At 38.8% G+C, this 19,565-nt stretch overlaps 1 protein-coding gene across 1 annotated transcript in view; it reads right to left on the bottom strand.

Annotated features, from left to right (window-relative positions):
- PNPLA8 (patatin like domain 8, phospholipase A2) overlaps positions 1-15,239 on the bottom strand; it is a gene marked incomplete at both ends in the record, with an annotated part of 36,334 nt that extends 21,095 nt beyond the window's left edge. The window contains 4 exons of the mRNA XM_080701698.1: positions 3,824-3,918; positions 6,588-6,739; positions 13,897-14,046; positions 14,184-15,239. Coding sequence (XP_080557824.1) covers positions 3,824-3,918; positions 6,588-6,739; positions 13,897-14,046; positions 14,184-15,239 — 1,453 coding nt within the window. The remainder of the gene's footprint in view (positions 1-3,823; positions 3,919-6,587; positions 6,740-13,896; positions 14,047-14,183) is intronic.
- Positions 15,240-19,565: the final 4,326 nt, after the last annotated feature.

The raw sequence follows: 19,565 nt of genomic DNA, 5'->3' as shown, positions 1-19,565 counted from the left end.
ACTTTTTTATGTGGAAACAGGCTCTCTTAAGCCAGCACAGCTGGCTTTGAACCTGCGCGATCCTCCTGTCTCCGTCTTCCAACCGCGGGATTACAGCGTGCGCCACCACGCCCGGCAAGTCCTTTGTATTTGATAACACATATAAAGGGCTTTTCCAGGTCCCCACAATATTAAATAAATATATCCTCAAGAATATAATGCTAATAATTGTAAAATATATTAAACTGTTGTTTTATATCAAATGAAATAATACATAAAATACCATGGTAGATAAAAGCTTTTCTAACAATAAACTACTTAGTCTTAGTCCTATGGTACAGTATTTTGACAACTTACAAATTCATTAACCAGTTACTCTTTCAGGTTGGTTCTAGAACCAATGCAATTTTTTTTTATTTTGGTGTTACTGGGGTTCCTGGAAGCCCTTCTACCTCTGGGCTACACTTCCAGACCTATTTTATATTTTTATTAGGAAACAGGGTCTCTTAAGCCAGTGCGGCTGGCTTCGAACCTGTGCGATCCTCCTGTCTCCGCGTCCCAAGCCTGTGAATTTCAAGCATGCGTTACCACGCCCAGTGAACCAATGCAATTTAAAAACGTTAAGTACTTTTTAAATAGACAACTTTATAAATTAGCTGTTACTGTAGGACACACTGCCACCTAGTGTGTCTAAATGGCCTAAGCCTGAACTAAAGAGAAAAGGGAGGCGAAAGGTATGGGGTGAGAACAGAGAGGGCAAAAACCTGATTTTTCACTGCTTAACCTGAGATTGCAGTAAAATACAAAGGGAAAAAAAAAAAAAAAAACAAGAAATACCATTAGAATGTATTCTAAACATTTTATGTATTTTATTGCAATTGCATTGTTGTAGTACAGGATAAAACAGCTTATGCTTTAAAACATTATATGGCATAACTATATAAAATTATTTTCTAATTTGTAAAAAAAAGTTCTAATTAACACAAGTATTTGGTTAAAAATAAAGTTTCTTTTGTTTTAAATATAAATCCTATAATGATAAGCAGATGAGTCATTTTTACTAAAATGGTAAACACATTACCAATATATGTATTTCATATACATTATAAAAATCAGATTAAAAAACCTTGAAAGATACAAAATGGGAAAAAGAAAGATAAAGCACCATAGTACAAGTTAGAGTCAGAATAAACCAGAAGACACAGTTGAAAAGACACATTATGGAAGACAGAAATGTACATATTCTATAAACTGACATCTTGTTTTACCTAACATCAATGGTGCTAAAGCAAGAAGCTAGCTTTTAAATATGTTTACATGTTTGAACTGTTAGGACCATTCCAAAATTTAACAGAAATGTTCTCGGTAAAATGAAAAAAAGAAAAGAAAAAAAAAGACAAAAACAACAACAAAAGAACACTAACTGTGGGGGCATGTTGCCTTAAGAAGTTTCCAAGTTAAATCAAATCAATGTGGGTATATATTATCATCTTATGGTAAAAAGTACACTTTTAATATTAAAAAAAAACTCAGAAGACTCTGCAAAGAAATCTGTTTAACTTACTTTTACCCAATATTTTTCAAATGTGCTAACATCCTGAGGAAGTGGGGTCCCAGTGAGCCCCTCTTCTCATGGATTCCTTTTGGTTTTGGTCCATCCGTGCAACTGCTCTCATCATTCACTCTGGACAACTGAATGTCAGTTAACATGTCCTTTGGGATTACTTGTTAGACTCAACACTAATAATGTTGAGAAACCATGGGTTTGATGTTTTTTTGTAGTGATTTTTAGAACTACTATTGTATGAAAAATAAAACATCTATGAAGAATAAAACTAATGTAAAGTAAGAAATTAGCAGATCAAACAATAAAATACATGGTAATGATCACCCTAAAACGTGAATTTCTTCTGTATAAACATAAAGCTACAATTTCATATTTATACCAATTAGCAATACTGTGTGTATGTGTTTGTGTGTGTGTGTGTGTGTGTGTGTGTGTGTGTGTGTGTTTGTGTGTGTGTGTGTGCTGGGGACTGAACCCAGGGGATTCCATCTATCTTCATCCAGGCCTAGAGACTGAACTCAAAGGCATTCTATCTCAGGAACTATATTTTTTATTTGGAACATAACCTCTCTAAATTGCTGAGAGCCTTGCTAAATTCCTGAAACAGCAATTCTCCAGTCTCAACCTACCAAGTACAGGGATTAGAGTACTTGGCACAATATTTAAAAAGTTACTTTTTTTTTTTTTTTTGGAAGCCCTTCTACCTCCGGGCTACACTCCCAGACCTATTTTTTACATTTTTTTAAAATTTGGAAACAGGGTCTCCTAAGTCAGCACGCGCGGCTGGCTTCAAACCTGCACGATCCTCCTGTCTCTGCCTCCCAAGCGCGGGGATTACAAGCTTGCGCCACCACGCCCGGCTAAAAAGTCACTTTTTAACTGCATGTGGAAATACACCAAAGGAGATATAGGTGGGAGGATCCCAAATTCAAGGCCGAGGCCAACCTGGGCAATTTAGTGAGACATTTTCTTTCTTTCTTTTGGTACTGGAGTTTGAACCCAGGGAATTCTAACTCTGAGCTACCTCTCCACATTCTTTTATTATTTTGAAACAAGGTCTCTCCAAGGGACTACACACTGGCCTCAAACAAGCAATCCTCTTGTCTCAGCATGCCGAGTACTAGGGGGTGTTTGTAGCTCAGAGGTAAAATGTCTTTGGGTTCAATTCCCAGTGCCACAAAATAAATACATAAATGAATAAATAAACTAATTCTGGCTTCAAACAACCACATAAAATTATCAGAAGGAATCCCCTCATTGAAAGACACCCCTCACAACAAAGTTTATTTTATCCATCTTTGCTTACTGGTTCAAGTACAATATCAGTGTGTACCTTTCTTCCACCTCATCTCTTTTAAGGTGAATATACCATCAATCAACAAATAATAATTTGTCTGTGTCATTGTGGCTTATTGAGCACGTTGCAAAAGCACAGTAAAAACTATTTCTGGCTGGGTGTGGTGGTGCACACCTATATAATTCCAATATTTGGGACGGTGAAACAGGAGGATTACAGGTTTGAGACCAGCCTTAGGAAGATCCTGTTTCAAAATTAAAAAGGGAGCCGGGCGTGGTGGCGCACGCTTGTAATCCCCGCGCTTGGGAGGCAGAGACAGGAGGATCGTGCAGGCTTGAAGCCAGACGCGCGCACTGGCTTAGGAGACCCTGTTTCCAAATTAAAAAAAAAAAAAATGTAAAAATGGGTCTGGGAGTGTAGCCCGGAGGTAGAAGGGCTTCCAGGATCCCCAGTACCACAAAAGAAAAAAAAAAAAAAATTAAAAAGGGGGGGGGGCGCTAAGAGGTATACTTCAGAAGTAGAATATCCTTGGGTTCAATTCGGTACAGAAGAAAAATCTATTTCCAAATGTTAACTTATTTACAATAAAAATTTTTAAAGTTCATTACGAGCTGAGTGTGGTGGTACACACTTACAATCCCAGTACTTAGTACTTGGAAGGCTGAGAAAGGAGAATCATGGGTTCAAGGACAGCTTCAGCAAGTAATGAGACCCTTGTTAACCTACCAAGATTCTGTTTCAAATCAAAATAAAAAAACAGGGCTGGGAGTGTAGCTTGTAGGTAGAATACTCCTGAGTTCAATCCCTAGTACCACACATATACACACACAAAAAGTTCCTTAAACAAACTGAAGGAGCATTCTTTATCAGGATATAAAACTAATATTGATCATTTCAGAGTGAGCATAATTTTAAGCCTAAATGCTTAATGTTCTTTAACACACGGCTGGAATGCACCACCTCTGTGCAGTCATCATTACCTGTGCTTACACCACAAATGTAATCGAAGAGCTGATGAACTGGCTTCTGAGTAAGTTCAACTAATTTCCGCAGTGTCTGAAGAGCTACCACACCCCTGTAGAAAAGAGGAAATGCAAAATGAAAAATGGGAATTCTTGTTTCAAGGAAAATTACTCCAACTATTGAATAAAACAATTCTGCTTTTTCTGTATCTTATATGCTAACATGAGAATATAAATTAGCATCAGTAAAAACTGACCACATTTTTAGTATTTCTTTTGCAAATCCAGTATCTAAGTATATAAAACCTATGCTATATCAGCACATTTAATGATTTAAATTAGTATCTTTGGGTGTGTGTGGTGCTAAGGATTAAACCCAGCACCATTCTGACTCTGAACTACACCCGTAGCCCTATTTTATTTTTATTTAGAAACCGAGTCTCTTAAGTTGAAAAGGGCCTTGATAAATTGCTGAGCCTGGCAGAGAACCTCCTGTCTTAGCCTCTCAAGCACTAGGATTATAGGCATGGACCACCATACCCACCTATTAGTATCTTTTATTTTATTTTCTTTTTCCAGTACTGGGGATTGAACCCAGAGGCATTCTACCTCTGATCGGTACCACCAGCGTGATTTTGTATTCTTTATTTAGAAACAAGGTCTTATTAAGTTGCAGTGGGGCCTCAAACAGCTGAGGCTGGCTGCAAACCTGTGATCCTTCTGTTTCAGCCTCCCAAGTACTGGGATTAAAAGTGTGTGCCATCACACCCAACTTAGTATCTTTTAAAATCAGAATACAAGATGCATCAAGACAAAAAAAATTTTTTTGAACTTGGGGTTGAGCCCGAGGTCATTTTACCTTCGAGCTACACACCTAGCCCTATTTTTAAATTGTGAAACAGGGTCTCACTATGTTGTGGGAAGCTTCACTAAGTTTCTGAGGATGGCCGCCTGCAATCCTTTCTTATCCTCCAAAGTACTGGGATTACAAGTGTGCACCACTATACTTGGCTCAGACAAAATTTTTAAAATGAACAACTCTGGAAAACACTTAAAACCCTCCCTTCACCAGCTTTGGGATGCCATACATTGGTTTCTTCACCAATAACAGTTGCTAGCCAGGCATGGTAGGACACATTGGTGGATGGAACCCAGTGGCCCCTGGGTTGCGACCCCAATATTGAGAGAGAAAAAAAATTGCTCACCTATCCTTCTATATATTTGTGTTTTATATAGTTCATTAAACATATTTTAAGCTTACTTTTATTTATTCATATGTTGATTTATTGATTGATGGTACTGGGGTTCCTGGAAGCCCTTCTACCTCCCGGCTACACTCCCAGACATATTTTTATATTTTTATTTGGAAACAGGGTCTCTTAAGCCAGAGAGACTGGTTTTGAACCTGCGCGATCCTTCTGTCTCTACCTCTCAAGCGCGGGGATTACAAGTGTGCGCCACCATGCCCAGCATCTTATTCATATTTTTAAAACTCAGTTAACTTAAGACAATCCTCAGTGTATTAATGCTGTTGACTGTTTATTTCTAGGTCTTTGCCAAAGGTAGTACAAAGTTTTAGAAAGAAATGTGAAAAGATGAAATAGTCTAGGAGATATAGGCCAATTTAGAGCACTACACCACAGGGACAATTCTTAACACCGAGAGAATATACAAAATCAGTAAAATTTCGAATCCCAATACAAAGTGTGGGGCAGATCAGTCCTAGAATATAATTGTAATTATGCACCATAGAATACAATTTAGAGTTTCAGGATGCGCATTCATACTTCTAACAGAAAGTCACCAGAAAATAAGACTAATCATTGCTAGCCAAATTATCTCCCTCTGAACAAATAAAACATTTATTTCTTGTATAGCACCAGAATTGGCACTTGGAGGGAAGACATGGGGAACCAAGAAGTTATTGATAAAAATCCTCTACTATCCCTTTACTAAATAATCTGTTGACTGATTTACATGGGTAACATAAATATAATAAAAGAAAGCTAAAATTTGTAAAACACTGCCAAAATCTGTTATAAAACATTGCCACGCTGGGCGTGGTGGCGCACGCTTGTAATCCCCGCGCTTGGGAGGCAGAGACAGGAGGATCGCGCAGGTTCGAAGCCAGCCGCGCGCGCTGGCTTAGGAGACCCTGTTTCCAAAATGAAAATGTAAAAATAGGTCTGGGAGTGTAGCCCCGAGGTAGAAGGGCTTCCAGGAACCCCAGTACCACCAATAAATAAATAAATAAATAAATAAATAAATAAATAAATAAATAAATAAATAAAACATTGCCAAAATAATATTTAAATTCCTGAACTACCAAAAAGTCTGAAAAGATCAAACTAAAATATAAAAACTAGATTAACTAAAAAATAAAAGGTGAAGTATATATTGGAGTAACCCTTAAGCCTCCAAGTAGTAAATAAAAATAATTTAATATTTTATCTTAAAATTTACTTTTATAGCCGGGCATGGTGGTGCATGCTTGTAATCCCAGCATTTGGGAGGCTAAGACAGGAGGACTGCAGTTGGAGGACAGTCTCAGCTACTTAGTGAGGCCCTTTGCAACTCATTGAGACCCTGTTTCAAAATAAAGAATAAAAAGTAGGGCTAAGCATGTAGCTTGGAGGTAGAATGTCCCTGGGATCCATCCTCAGTACCACAAAAAAAAAAAAAAAAAATTTACTTTTATAATGGAATAATACCAAATCAAGATTTCTTTTTAGTCCCTAAAGCTGCAGAGAATCTGGTTTTTGAGTCATTTTACTAGCCTTACCTTGTTCCTCCACCATCGATTGTGAGAATTCGGATACCTCTCCCTTTCACTGGATCCACATAGCCAATTAAGGCCAAAATTTCTCTAACCGCAGCCTGAAGAGTTTCATCCTTAATTTGTCTCAGTCGTAATAAACATGGAATAATTTTTTCCTATATTGAGAAAAGATATTTTGTTGCTTTTGTCAAATCAAGAATGAAAATGTTTATTTTTAACTAATATGAGTAGATCAACACATAAAGTCAAGGTGTCAGTGTCCATTTTGATCCCAATAGAAAAAAAAAAAGTATTAATAATAGTTAAGCTCTTTTTGTGTGAGGGGCAATAGGAATTGAAACCAGGGCATTCTACCTCTGAGCTACCTATTTTATTTTTGAAACAGGGTCTCCCTAAGTTAATGAGTCTCACTACTGACTGACACTGTCCTTGAACCTCCCAAGTACTAGAAGTACAGCCATGCTTACCACATACAGATGAACTTCATATTTTTTTATCACAGGCAAGAGCTTAAGCCTTAAGATTTTATATTGAGCTAACATAAGATTTTCATAACAAGAATATTTCATATGGTCAGAATCCCATGGTTCAATAGATGACCCAGTGGTAGCTACACTCTTCCTGTGTAGTCTTCAGTAAATCAAGTAATTTTTCAATGTATTACTCATTTTGTTTCTTTTTGTGTGTGTGGTACTGGGGATTGAACCCAAGGCCAATCTACCTCCAAGCATACCCTCAGCCCGGATTTTTTATTTTTTATTTTTTTTTTGAAACAGGATTTCACTAAGTTGCAAAAGGTCTCACTAAGTAGTTGAGGCTGGCCATGAACCTGGATCCTCCTATCTCAACCTCCCAAATGCTGGGATTACAAGTGTGGGGCACCACAGCTATTTATTTTCTTTCTTTCTTTCTTTCTTTCTTTCTTTCTTTCTTTCTTTCTTTCTTTCTTTCTTTCTTTCGGTGGTACTGGGGATAGAATCCAGGGGCCTTCTACCTCTGGGCACCACAGCTATTTCCTTCCTTCCTTCCTTCCTTCCTTCCTTCCTTCCTTCCTTCCTTCCTTCCTTCCTTCCACTGCTGAAGGAAGCTGATGCACCCCAGCTATTCTTCTCCTGGGGCATTTGCTGACTCTGGGAAGAAGCAAGGGGTGAAAAACTGAGATAGAGAAACCAGCTGAGATTCAGTCGCATGAGGTTTAGAGTGATAAAACTGAAGACCAAAGGACCCTACTGGTTTTAACTCAGGACATTCACTGAATTCTCAAACTATGAGGTATGAAAAGCAAAGAAGCTAAGCCAAACTGGAAATCAAGAGTGGGATTTTTTGTATTCTTCAGATTACAGGACCCAAGTGAATGGTGACAGTGAACACAATGCTTTCTCAAACTGAAAGCTCTGGAAGAATATGCCCCCAAACAGGGAAAACGAGGTCTTACCCAAACTGTACCCCAGCCTCGACCTAGCTCCGCTCTAACCGAATGAAGGCCCCAGATGCTAAGCAAGGAACAAAATTAATTCTCTGGAAAAAAGAAATCTGGATACGCAGTTTTTGTTGTTGTTTTGTTTCATTTCATTTTGTGTATTTACAATGTGCAGCATGCAGAAAAATTATAAAGCATGGCAAACCAGTATGAAATAATCAAAGGCCAATTAGAATTGACAATAATATGTTAGATAAAATAACATCAGTAAAATTATCATTGAAAAGCATTATATAGCTACCAGTTAGCAAAATAAATCTAAGCCCATTGTGGTGGCCTAGGCCTGTGATCACAGTACTTGGGAGGCTGAGACAGGAGGGTCTTGGATTGCAGCCAGCCTCAGCTACTTAGTGAGGCCCTCTGCAACTGAGACCCTGTTTCAAAATAAAAAATAAAAAAATATGGCAGGGGGTGTAGCTTGGAGGTAGAATGCTCCTGGGTTCAATTCCCAGTACTGCCAAATAAATAAAAATAAATACATACATACATAAATAAAAGAAAGGATGAAAATATAAGCCTGAGTACAAGAATATATTTGGAAGATGCATGCGTACATGCCCGTGCGTGTACATATACATGCGTGCATGCGTACATACATACACACACACACACACACACACACTTTTATAACATGTAACAAAGCTATATGCCAGGCATAATCACTTATGCCTGGAATCTCAGTACTTATGAAGCTGAGACAGGAGGATTCCAGGTTCAAAATCAGTCTCAGCAACTTATAGAGACCCTGATTCAACATTAAAAAAAAAAAAAAAAAAACCAGGCATGGTGGCACACCCTTGTAATTATAGTACTCAGGAGGCAGATACAGGAGGATGGCAATTTTGAGGCCAATCTCAACACCTTAGTGAGACCTTGTTTCAAAATAAAAAAATAAAAAGGGCTGGGGGTTTAGCTTGGAGGTAAAATTCCAGAGGAGGTTCACTCCCAGTTTGAAAGAAAGAAAAAAAAGAGACTGAAAAAGAAGACAATAATGACAGAGAAAGAGAAAGTTGTATGCATCAATAATAGAAAGCTGGCTAACCCAATGAAAAAATGGGTAAACAGTTGGAAAAGTTCACAGCGAGCTTGTGTGTTGATATGTCTTGATTTATCCAGTTCATTGGTATGTGTGTTGTGACTGAGGATTGAACCGGAGGAAGTTCTACCACTGAGCTCCATCCCCAGCCATATTCTACTTTTTACTGTGAAGGACTAAGTTACTGTCTGCTGGCCTCCAGCATGCGACCTCCTGTCTCGGCCTCCCGAGGACTGCAGGCATGTGTCACCACATCCAGCCAGTTTGTTGGTTTTAGATGTTCATTATCTGGGGAAGGAGTACAACTTTCTTCAGATTATCCAGATTTCATAACTGGTCTGAATATATATTCCTTTATCACATTTCTTCCCGGTAATCAGTCATGAAACACAAGAGAATCCTCAAAGTTTCAATTAGCAGGACTTTCCAAAACAGACTAAATTTGAAAACTACCCCCAAATTTAATTGTGATGTACCACAAAATAGGAAAGAATGAATAAGTGACAAGTTTTGTCTCAATGTGGATGATTCCTATCAACATGAGTGAAAGAAGTCAATCATATAACTAAACAGAGCTAATCTGTGATTATCTTCTTTTTTTCCAGTACTGGGGATTGAACCCAGGATCATTTTATCTCCAAGCTATACCTCCTGCTCCTGCCCCATTTTATTTTGAAACAGGGTCTAACTAAGTTGATAAGAGTCTCACTACGTTTTTTTTCTTTTTTTTTTTTTCTTCCCATTACTGGGGATCGAACAAAGGGGCATTCTATCTCTGAGCTACACCCCAGCCCTGTTTTTTGTTCTGTATTTTGAAACAAGGTCTCACTAAGTTACAGATGACCTCCAACTCCAGATCCTCCTGTCTCAGCCTCCCAAGTGCCAGGATTACAAATATGCGCCACCACACCTGACTTAAGTGGCACTACTTGCTAAGACTGTCCTCAAACCTGCAATTCTCCCTGTCTCAGCCTCCCAAATGCTGGGATAACAAGCATGTGCCACCATGCCCAACTTGGATTATTTTATTGGAAAAATGTGACTAAAGGGAGACATAAGAAACTTCTTAGTCATTGGTAATATTTTGATTCTTCTCCTGGGTGCTGGCTAAATGGATATGTTGAGTCTGTGACCTTCACTTTATGCTTACAAATGTGTATTTAATATACTTGAGTAATGTGCTTTTAAAGGTTTATTTAAAGCATGTGCTAGTCTTAACGTTCATGTTCCTGCCTCTAAAATTCATATATTAGCACCTAGTACCCAGTGCAACAGCATTCAAAGACCAATGCCCTTGTAAGAGGCTGAAAGGAGCAGCTGCCTTGCCCTTCTGCCCATGAGCTTGCCACAAATGTGAGGGACAGGCCCAGACATCAGACCTGCTGGCAGGCACATTCATCTGGGCTGCCAGCCTCTGGTGCTGGTAGGAATACATTTCTTTTTTTTTTTTTTCTTTCTTTCTTTTTTTGGTGGTACTGGGGTTCCTGGAAGCCCTTCTACCTCTGGGCTACACTCCCAGATCTATTTTATTTTTGGAAACAGGGTCTCTTGAGCCAGCCCGGCTGGCTTCGAACCTGCGCGATCCTCCTGTCTCCGCCTCCCAAGCGTGGGGATAACAAGCGTGAGCCACCACGCCCCGGCAGGAATACATTTCTGTTGGCTGTGATCTTCCCAGTCTGGGGTACTCTGTTATAGCAGCCCAAATGGAGTAAGGCAAGAATTCTAGTTTACATTTCTTAAGTATATCACTGAAATGTGAAATATACTTAAAAGCACATGTGTACTTTAAAATTTATCTTTTAGGTAAAAAATTATATAAATGTCAAAGATAAATCAAAATTTTAGAAAAATAAAATATTAAAAGCTTACATATATTACAATGTATATGTAATATAAGACTATGGAAGGCTACATAAGACTTTCATCAAGATGACTTGTCAAAAAGTAGAAGAGAGCCGGGCTTGGTGGTACATGCTTGTAATGCCGTATTTGGGAGGCTGAGACCAGATTACAGGTTCGTGGCCAGCCTCAGCTACTTAGTGAGGCCCTCCACAACTTAGTGAGACCCTGTTTCAAAATAAAGAATAAAAAATCAGGGCAGGCATGTAATCCCAGCATTCAGGAGGCAAAGACCAGAGGACTGCAGCTCGCTGACAGCCTCAGCTATTTAGCGAAGCCCTTCACAACTCCGTGAAACCCTGTTTTGAAAAATAAAAAAAGACTAAAAATTAGGATCGGGGGTGTAGTTTGGAGTCTGCCCCTGGGTTCCATCCCCTTTACAAACAACAACAACAACAACAACAACAACAACAACACAACAACAACAACAAAAACAGGCTGGGGGTATAGGTTGAAGGTAGAATGCTCCTGGGTTCCATTCCAGTACTGCGGGGTCAGGGGGTAGTAGAATAAGAGCCGGGCATGGAGGCACACCCTTGTAATTCCAATACTTAGGAGGCTGAGACAGGAGGATCGCAGGTTCACAGCCAGCCTCAGCAATTTGTGCAGCCCTCCCCAACTTAGTAAGACCCTATTTCAAAATAAAGAATAAAAATTAGGGCTGGGGGTGTGGCTCAGAGGTAAAATGCCTCTGGGTTAAATCCCCAGTATCACAAAAAAATGGAGTTAGCTAATAATTCTCTGGATGGCAAACTAAAAATAAGCAGTATAGATTTCTAATAAGATTTTAATATCTATTAAATATTTCCAAAGTGTTCATTATAAGTAATCTTAGTACAGATACCACATTAGTAATATAAATGTGGTACTAGAGACTGAACTCAGAGACATTCTACCTTCGAACTACACTCCCAAGCCCGATTTTATTTATATGGAAAGAAGGTCTCACTAGGTTGATGCGAGCCTTACTATTTGCTGAAGCTGTCCTCAAACTTGCAATCCTCCTTTCTCAGCCTCCCAAATACAAGGTGGCATAAGGCATATGCCACCACATTGGACTATTATTTTCTATTTTATAAAGCTGAGGCAAACCAAGAATGGTCACGTACAACTATAATCCCAGTACTTGGGAGACTGAGACAGGAGGATCACAGATTTAACAAAGCCCTCAGAAACTTAGTGAGACTGTTAAAAAAAAAATAGGGTTGAAGGCATACCTCAGAGGTGGATTTTCCACAAGTTCAATTCTTGGTAACACATACACAAACACACACACAGACACATACACACACATACACACACACACACACACACACATACACACACACACACACACACACACACACTCTCAAGGCAAAAAAAATTGTTTTACTTAATATGATTCAATTATTAATAAGGTCATTAATATTTTTAGGCTATCAATATTAAAAGGTCATGAAATAAAAACTAGCACTGGCCTTTTGTATGTATGTGAATGGGGATGAGTACTGGGGATTGAACCCAGAGAAATTCTATCTCTAAGCTAAACTCCCAGCATGTTTTTATTTTTATTTTGAAAAAGGGAGGGTCTAAGTTTCTGAGAACCTCACTGAGTTGCTGAGTCTGGTCTCAAATCTGTGATCCTCCTATCTTGGTTTCCCAAGTTCTGGCCGTACAAGACTGAGCATGTCTGACACAATGGCTTCATATATGAAACATGTCTCCTATCTTAAAGAGTAGTTACACAGTAGAAATATACACGTTGCATTTAAGGAAAATCTGGCAGCTTTTAGGTAATTCAACTAACATACTGACATGTATCTTCTTGAGTTAGGAGCACAGCCTTATTCTAGCAAACAACTTCTGGCTGAAGAACAAGGGAGCAGGAGACCAAAGCCTCCATCTCAGACCCCCTTCCAAGATAAACATAGTTGGGACTTTCTGGGCAGCTACAACCACCATGTAAGACTCTTGACTCTTGACTATCAGAGCATAGAATGACATATAGGCTGACCACTGTTCTGCTTCTGTAAATTGCTTATGCTGGGTAAAAACTTTCCACTCACTCTCCTTTTTTTTTCTTTTTGGGTGGTACTGGGGTTCCTGGAAACCCTTTTACCTCCGGGCTACACTCCCAGACCTATTTTATGTATTTTTTTTATTTGAAAACAGGGTCTCTTAAGCCAGCGAGGCTGGCTTCAAACCTGTGCAATCCTCCTGTCTGTCTCCCAAGCGCGGGGATTACAAGTGTGCGCCACCACGCTCGGCTTCGCTCTCCCTTCTTAAGAGTTAAGTTGGCTACTGTATAGAAAGCTTGTAATTTATGAGCCCAGGGCTCAAACATGGAACTTTGCTCTCTGAGCCTCACCAGGTAAATAAAATTCAGTGCATCATAATCCAGCCTCTGGGTCCTGCTCACTGGGTACCAGACTCTCAGGAAAAATTCTACCTTACAAATGTTTAATTGTAAAGTTTAGATTTTAGTACTAAAGGCATAATTTATATCACAGACAGACTAAAGGGAATTCATTAACATATTGTATATCATAGAATAAATGGAGCAATTACTGAGTATATTATTACATATACATAATGAAAACCACAAAAAAATTCAAATAATAAAGAAAGACCTTGCCTTCTCAATTTAAAAAGGCTTATTAAAGCTGGATGTGGTGGCACATGCTTGTAATCCCAGTACTTGGGAGGCTGAAGCAGGAGGATCACAGGCCAGCCTCAGCTACTTAGTGAGGCCCTCCGCAATAGTGAGACTCTGTTTCAAAATAAATAAAAATTAGGGTTGGGGGTATAGCTCGGAGGTCAAATGTACCAGGCTTCAATTCTCAGCACTACAAAAAATAAAAAGGCTTGTTAGTATTTTTATTACAAGTAGAGACCTGATCAAATAAATGAGAAATTACCTTGACAGCCACTCCTTTTCCTTCAGGAAATTCTAGAAGATGAAAAGTCAGCTCTTCAACCCTCGTAATACAGAGCTTTGGGTCAGTTGTTCTTCTTAATGCCTGGACTAATGCTCGGGTCCTATTATCAATACTCACTCGAGCAATGATCTACAAGGAAATAGTATATATAAGTGATTAGAATATGAAACTGCTCCAACAATAGTTAATGTTTTTTAGGCCCCTTTAGGAAATGAAACATGAATTTAACAAAAATTAACTTAAAACCACAGTGAAAAACAACTTGCCTTTTCTCGTTGAAGAGACAAGCGCTGCTTCTCCTCTGCATTTTTGTCCTTGCTGACAGCCTGCTCAGTTTTAGTGGCATCTTCCTGTTCTTCTGACTGACTCTTGGAGTCATACTTTAATTTGGGGACAAGTCCACCAATATAACCACCTACTAAAGCTTGTACACCTTCAGTGGGTCGAGAAAGAAAGTTAGCAATACTTTGTTTAGTAGACACTGGAAGAACCTCAGGCAGCCCACTGGGACTGGCAGGCTTGTCCACGGGGTCTACGGAAGTTTCTGAGCCTGGCTTATCAGTCAGCATGGCAGGATCTGGAGAACTGGATTTCTCTTCTTCAGCCTTTTTGCCTTCAAGTTCTGATTTTTCCTGAAAATGTTTATTTTCCTTTTGTTGAGACATGTTTTCTTCACACTTGAAGTATGAATTAATATGATTGGATAAAAAGTAGAAAGACTCTCCAAATTTTGTGGTTATACTAGTTGTGTAATGAAAAAGGCTGTGTTTACCTAGATCTTCTTTATCTGTAGCCTCACTTCTCACTTCTACAAAAGGACTCTTTTCTGTTGATTTGACGCTGTATTTTTTCAGAGATTTGATGACTTGTATAAGACTTTCCTGTTTTAACCAACCATTATTTGATACTTTTCTTAGTATTCCAGAACTTGGCTTAAATTGAGCTAAACGTGTGATCATTTCATTTTGATTACCAAAAACAGCCTTTGAAACAGAGTTCAAAGTACTTTTAATACGGGACATATGAATGCTCACTTTTGTAAGTCCCTTGGGAGCAGAAGTGCTAAGTTTCAAAATTCCAATATGTAAATCATGGTTGCTTGGGGAGTAACAGTGCTTACTCCAAGAGCATGCTTCACTCTTGTTCCATTTACATCTTATTTTGCTTGTATGGAAGCCTCTTTGAAGACTGGGATGGCTTATCCTCCAGTAATGTTTAGGTGAGCACACAAAGTGCAGGTGCTTGCTTCTCTGCTTCCCACAAAGACTTCTTGCATTACTAAGGAGGTAAATATATATATCTACAGTCAAATTAATAGACATAACTTAAAAATCATCTACTTTCTATGACATTTCTCACTTCATTTCTGAATGCTTCATTTAAGAAATTCCATAACTCATGGTCTTACCTGAAATGATAAAAAACAGAAACCAAGTTAAAAATCAAAATTTAAATTTTATATATATATATATATATATATATATATATATATATACACACTATACTTAACAAAATGTCTCAAAAAAAGAGTTATATTTCAAATATGGCTAATATATATTTTATTTAAAACTAACGTAAAGGCCAGATATGGTGGCATATGCTTGTAATCCCAGTTCCTGGGAGGCTGAGACAGGAGGATCATGGGTTCGCAGCCAGTCTCTGCTACTTAATGAGGCCCTCTGCGACTTAGTGGGACCTTGTTTCAAAATAAAGAATAAAAAATAGAGCTAGGGGTACAGCTCCGAGGTAGAAAGCCCCTGGGTTCCATTCCCAGTACTGCAATATAAATAAATAAATCTAACATAAAAGAATTCACCTTTTCAGTATAGAAGTCTAAGTAGTAGGATGTTTAGGAAAAGAACTAATTTAAGCTGGGTGTGGTAATGTTTGTAATCCCAGTACTTGGAAGGCTGAGATAGGATCACAGGCTGGAAGACAGCCACAGCAAGTAGTAAGACTCAGCAACTTAGTAAGACCATTTCAAAATAAAATAAAAATAAGAGCCAGACCGTGTTGGCACACACTTCTAATCCCAGCATTTAGGAGTCTGAGATAGGAGGATCACGGTTTGCCAACACCCTCAGCTACTTAGTGAGGCCATTTTCAACTCAGTGAGATCTTGTTTCAAGATGAAAAATAAAAAATAGGTCTGGGGGGGGGTGGCTTGGAGATAGAATGCCCCTGGGTTTCATCCCTAGTACCTCAAAAATAAATGAATAAATAAATTAATTAATTTAATTAATTAAATGGGATGGGAGTAAATTTAGGGAAATCTCCCAAGAGGTAGGATTTCCTATAAAACATGATTTAATAAGCAATTTAGGTATTATTCTGGTTTTTCTTCCTTATTGTTTAATTCTTGGCTAGTTTATATAATATTAGACTTAAATTCTTTGAATACAAGGATAGAATCTTTATTCACTGAAATTCATTTATAAGATATTTACTCTACTTCAGACATGGTACTGGATGCTGAAGCTGCAAAGAGGATACTAAAGAACTTGCAGGAACCAAGTGTGGTGTTGCATGCCTGTAATACCAGTACTTGGGAGGCTGACTAGAAGATTGTAGGTTTGAGGACAGCCTCAGCAAATAGTGAGACTCTCATCAACCTAGCAAGACCCTGTTTCAATAAATAAATAAATAAATAAAATGGAGCTGGAGCTAGGAAGTAGACTGCCTCTGGGTTCAATCTCTAGTAACCCCCCACACACACGCAAAAAATAGGTGCCTCCGCATGGTAAACTCCTGGCAATTAGGTATGGTATCATAACCAGCTCAGCTGTAGATGTATGAAGAGAAGCTATGTATTATCCTTGAAGACAACCCTTGGCCAGAAGCTTAGGGACAAGAGAATAAAGCTTTCTTCACAACCCCTCTGAGGTGAACAAAGCCGGCCTTGCAGGCAGCCCTAAAGATAGGCACAGAACTGCCAGAGAAAAGAAAAACAATGCAGACTGGCTGTTCTACTTCTGCATCCTACTTACTTAAGGCAAAACAAATATCATGCTCACTTCTCCCTTCTGAACATTAAGTGAGCAAACGCATACAAGAATTTGCACGCTTCGCTCTCCACCTCAGAGCCACACTGGTAAATATAGAAACCTGCTATCCTACTCCGGCCTCTGTGTCTTGTTCTCCGCTGACCAAGCCTCCTGAAATAATAAAAACATGGAAAGCTCTCCCCCTAACCCACCTTACCACTTCACTAGGGGCCTACTTACAGCAACTCCTTTTACCCCATACATCATGCAAAACTATCATGAAAAAGTTACGAGGTATACTAAAAGAAAAATATAACCTAAAAAGACAGAAAATACAGCATGAGTGTTGGAATATCAGAATAGGAACTTAAAACACCTATGATTAGTATGCTATGGCTCTAATTGATCGAGCAGACAACATGCAAGAAGAGATGGGCAATGTGAGCAAAGAGAAAGAAAACCTAGGAAAATCATGAAGGCAGGATGCACTGGTGCACCCCTGTAATTCCAGTACTTGGGAGGCTAAGACAAGAGTGTCTTAAGTTGGAGGACAGCCTTAGCAAGTAGTGAGCCTCTCATTAACCTAGCAAGACCCTGTTTCCAAATAAGATGGGCTGGGGATGTAGCTCAAAGGTAGAATACCTCTGAGTTTAATGCCTAGTACCACACATACACACACACACACACACACACACACAGAAAGATAGATGAAGAACTGTTAGAGATCAGAAGCACTATAACAGAAATGAGTGCCTTTAATGGGCTTAAGAGTACACAGGACACAGCTTAGGGAAAAACATCTGAGCTTGAGAATATACCAATAGAAACCTCCAAGCCCGTGTTCAATCCCAGGTATCACAAAAAAAAAATTTTTTTTTTTTTTTTTTTTTTTGGTGGTACTGGGGTTCCTGGAAGCCCTTCTACCTCCGGGCTACACTCCCAGACCTATTTTATATTTTTGAAACAGGGTCTCTTATGCCAGCACGGCTGGCTTTGAACCTGCGCGATCCTCCTGTCTCTGCCTCCCAAGTGCAGGGATTACAAGTGTGCGCCACCACACCCGGCGTATCACAAAAAAATTTAAAAAAATAAAATAAAATGCCAGGCATGGTGGTGCATGCTTATAATCCTAGCATTTGGAAGGCTGAAAGAGGAGGATTGCAGTTTGTGACCAGCCACAACTACTTAATGAGGCTTTTTGCAACTTAGTGAGGCCTTGTTTCAAAATAAAGAATAGGAAATAAGGCTGGGGGTGTCGCTCAAAGGTAGAATGCTCCTGGATTCCATCCCCAGTACCAGAAAATACAAAACAAAAATAATAAAATAAAAAGGCATAATGAATACAACTGATAAGCTAGAGGAGAAAATGGAATTATAAAATGCTCAATTAAAAACATAAAAGGTCGCCGGGCGTGGTGGCGCAGGCTTGTAATCTCCGTGCTTAGGGGGCAAACAGGAGGATCATGCAGGTTCGAAGCCAGCCGCGCTGGCTTGAGAGACCCTGTTTCCAAATAAAAAAGTATAAAAATAGGTCTGGGAGTGTAACCTGGAGGTAGAAGGGTTTCTAGGAACCCTAGTACCACCAAAACAAAACAACATAAAAGGCAAGCCAGGCGTGGTGGTACATGCTTGTAATCCCAGCATTTGGAAGGGTGAGACAGGAGGATTATGGTTCACAGCCTGCCTCAGCTACTTAGTGAGGTCCTTTGCAACTCAGTGAGACACTGTTTCAAAATAAAGAATAAAAAATAGAGCTGGGGGTGTAGCTCGGAGGTAAAATGCCCCTGGGTTACATCCTCAGTACCTCAGAAAAAATAATAAAAAGCAGAAAAAGTGAAAAATAGGAACAAACCAGAGAGGTAGTAAATAGGAAACAATATCAAATATGGCAGATATGAATTCAACTTTACCAATGATCACAATGAACACCAATGGTATAAATACAGCAATAAAAGACAAAGAGTGTCAAAGTGGACAAAAACCGTTAAGAAATCCACTTTGAATATAAGGACACTATAAAGAGGTTAAAAGTAATCCCAGTACTTGGAAGCCAGACCCAGCGATTTACCAAGGCTTTCAGCAACCTAGTGAGATGCTGTTTATACAAAATAAAAATGAAAAAGGACTAAGGGTATAGCAATTCCTAGCACCACACACAGAAACACACAAAAAAGCAAATGAATTGATAAAAATATGCATATGACGTGCTAACACTAATGAGAAGTAAGCAAGAATAGCAGTGTTAATTTCAGACAAAAATAAAATCACACATAAAATCAATAGTTAAACTCAATAATGTCATCAATCAACTGGATATAATTAATATTTATAGAATACTAAATCAAGCAACAAGACATATTCATATTGATGGGGACTGAGTTGGTATTGACAGCTAATAAGAGAAGTATTAATTGCTAATGAGAATAGTTATACTTAGGCAAAACAATAAAATCCTTTCTCTCTTACTCTGTCTGGGCTGTCAGCTAAGGACAACCTTTCTAGCTAAAAGTTGGTTATTAGCCAGAATGTCATAGTAACTAAAGATGCAGAACACTGAATGCAGAAAGTTACAGAAATTTGCACTTAGAAGAATTACACAAATTCCCACAAGAATTTAGATCAAGTTAAAAGATGAAAAAGCTAGCAGCATTGGCCCAACATTAA

This window comes from Muscardinus avellanarius (assembly GCF_963383645.1).
Source record: "Muscardinus avellanarius genome assembly, chromosome: 9".
In the NCBI taxonomy this organism is placed as follows: domain Eukaryota; kingdom Metazoa; phylum Chordata; class Mammalia; order Rodentia; family Gliridae; genus Muscardinus; species Muscardinus avellanarius.
The sequence above is the reverse complement of the archived record's forward strand: the minus strand, read 5'-3'. Positions and strand labels throughout refer to the sequence as shown.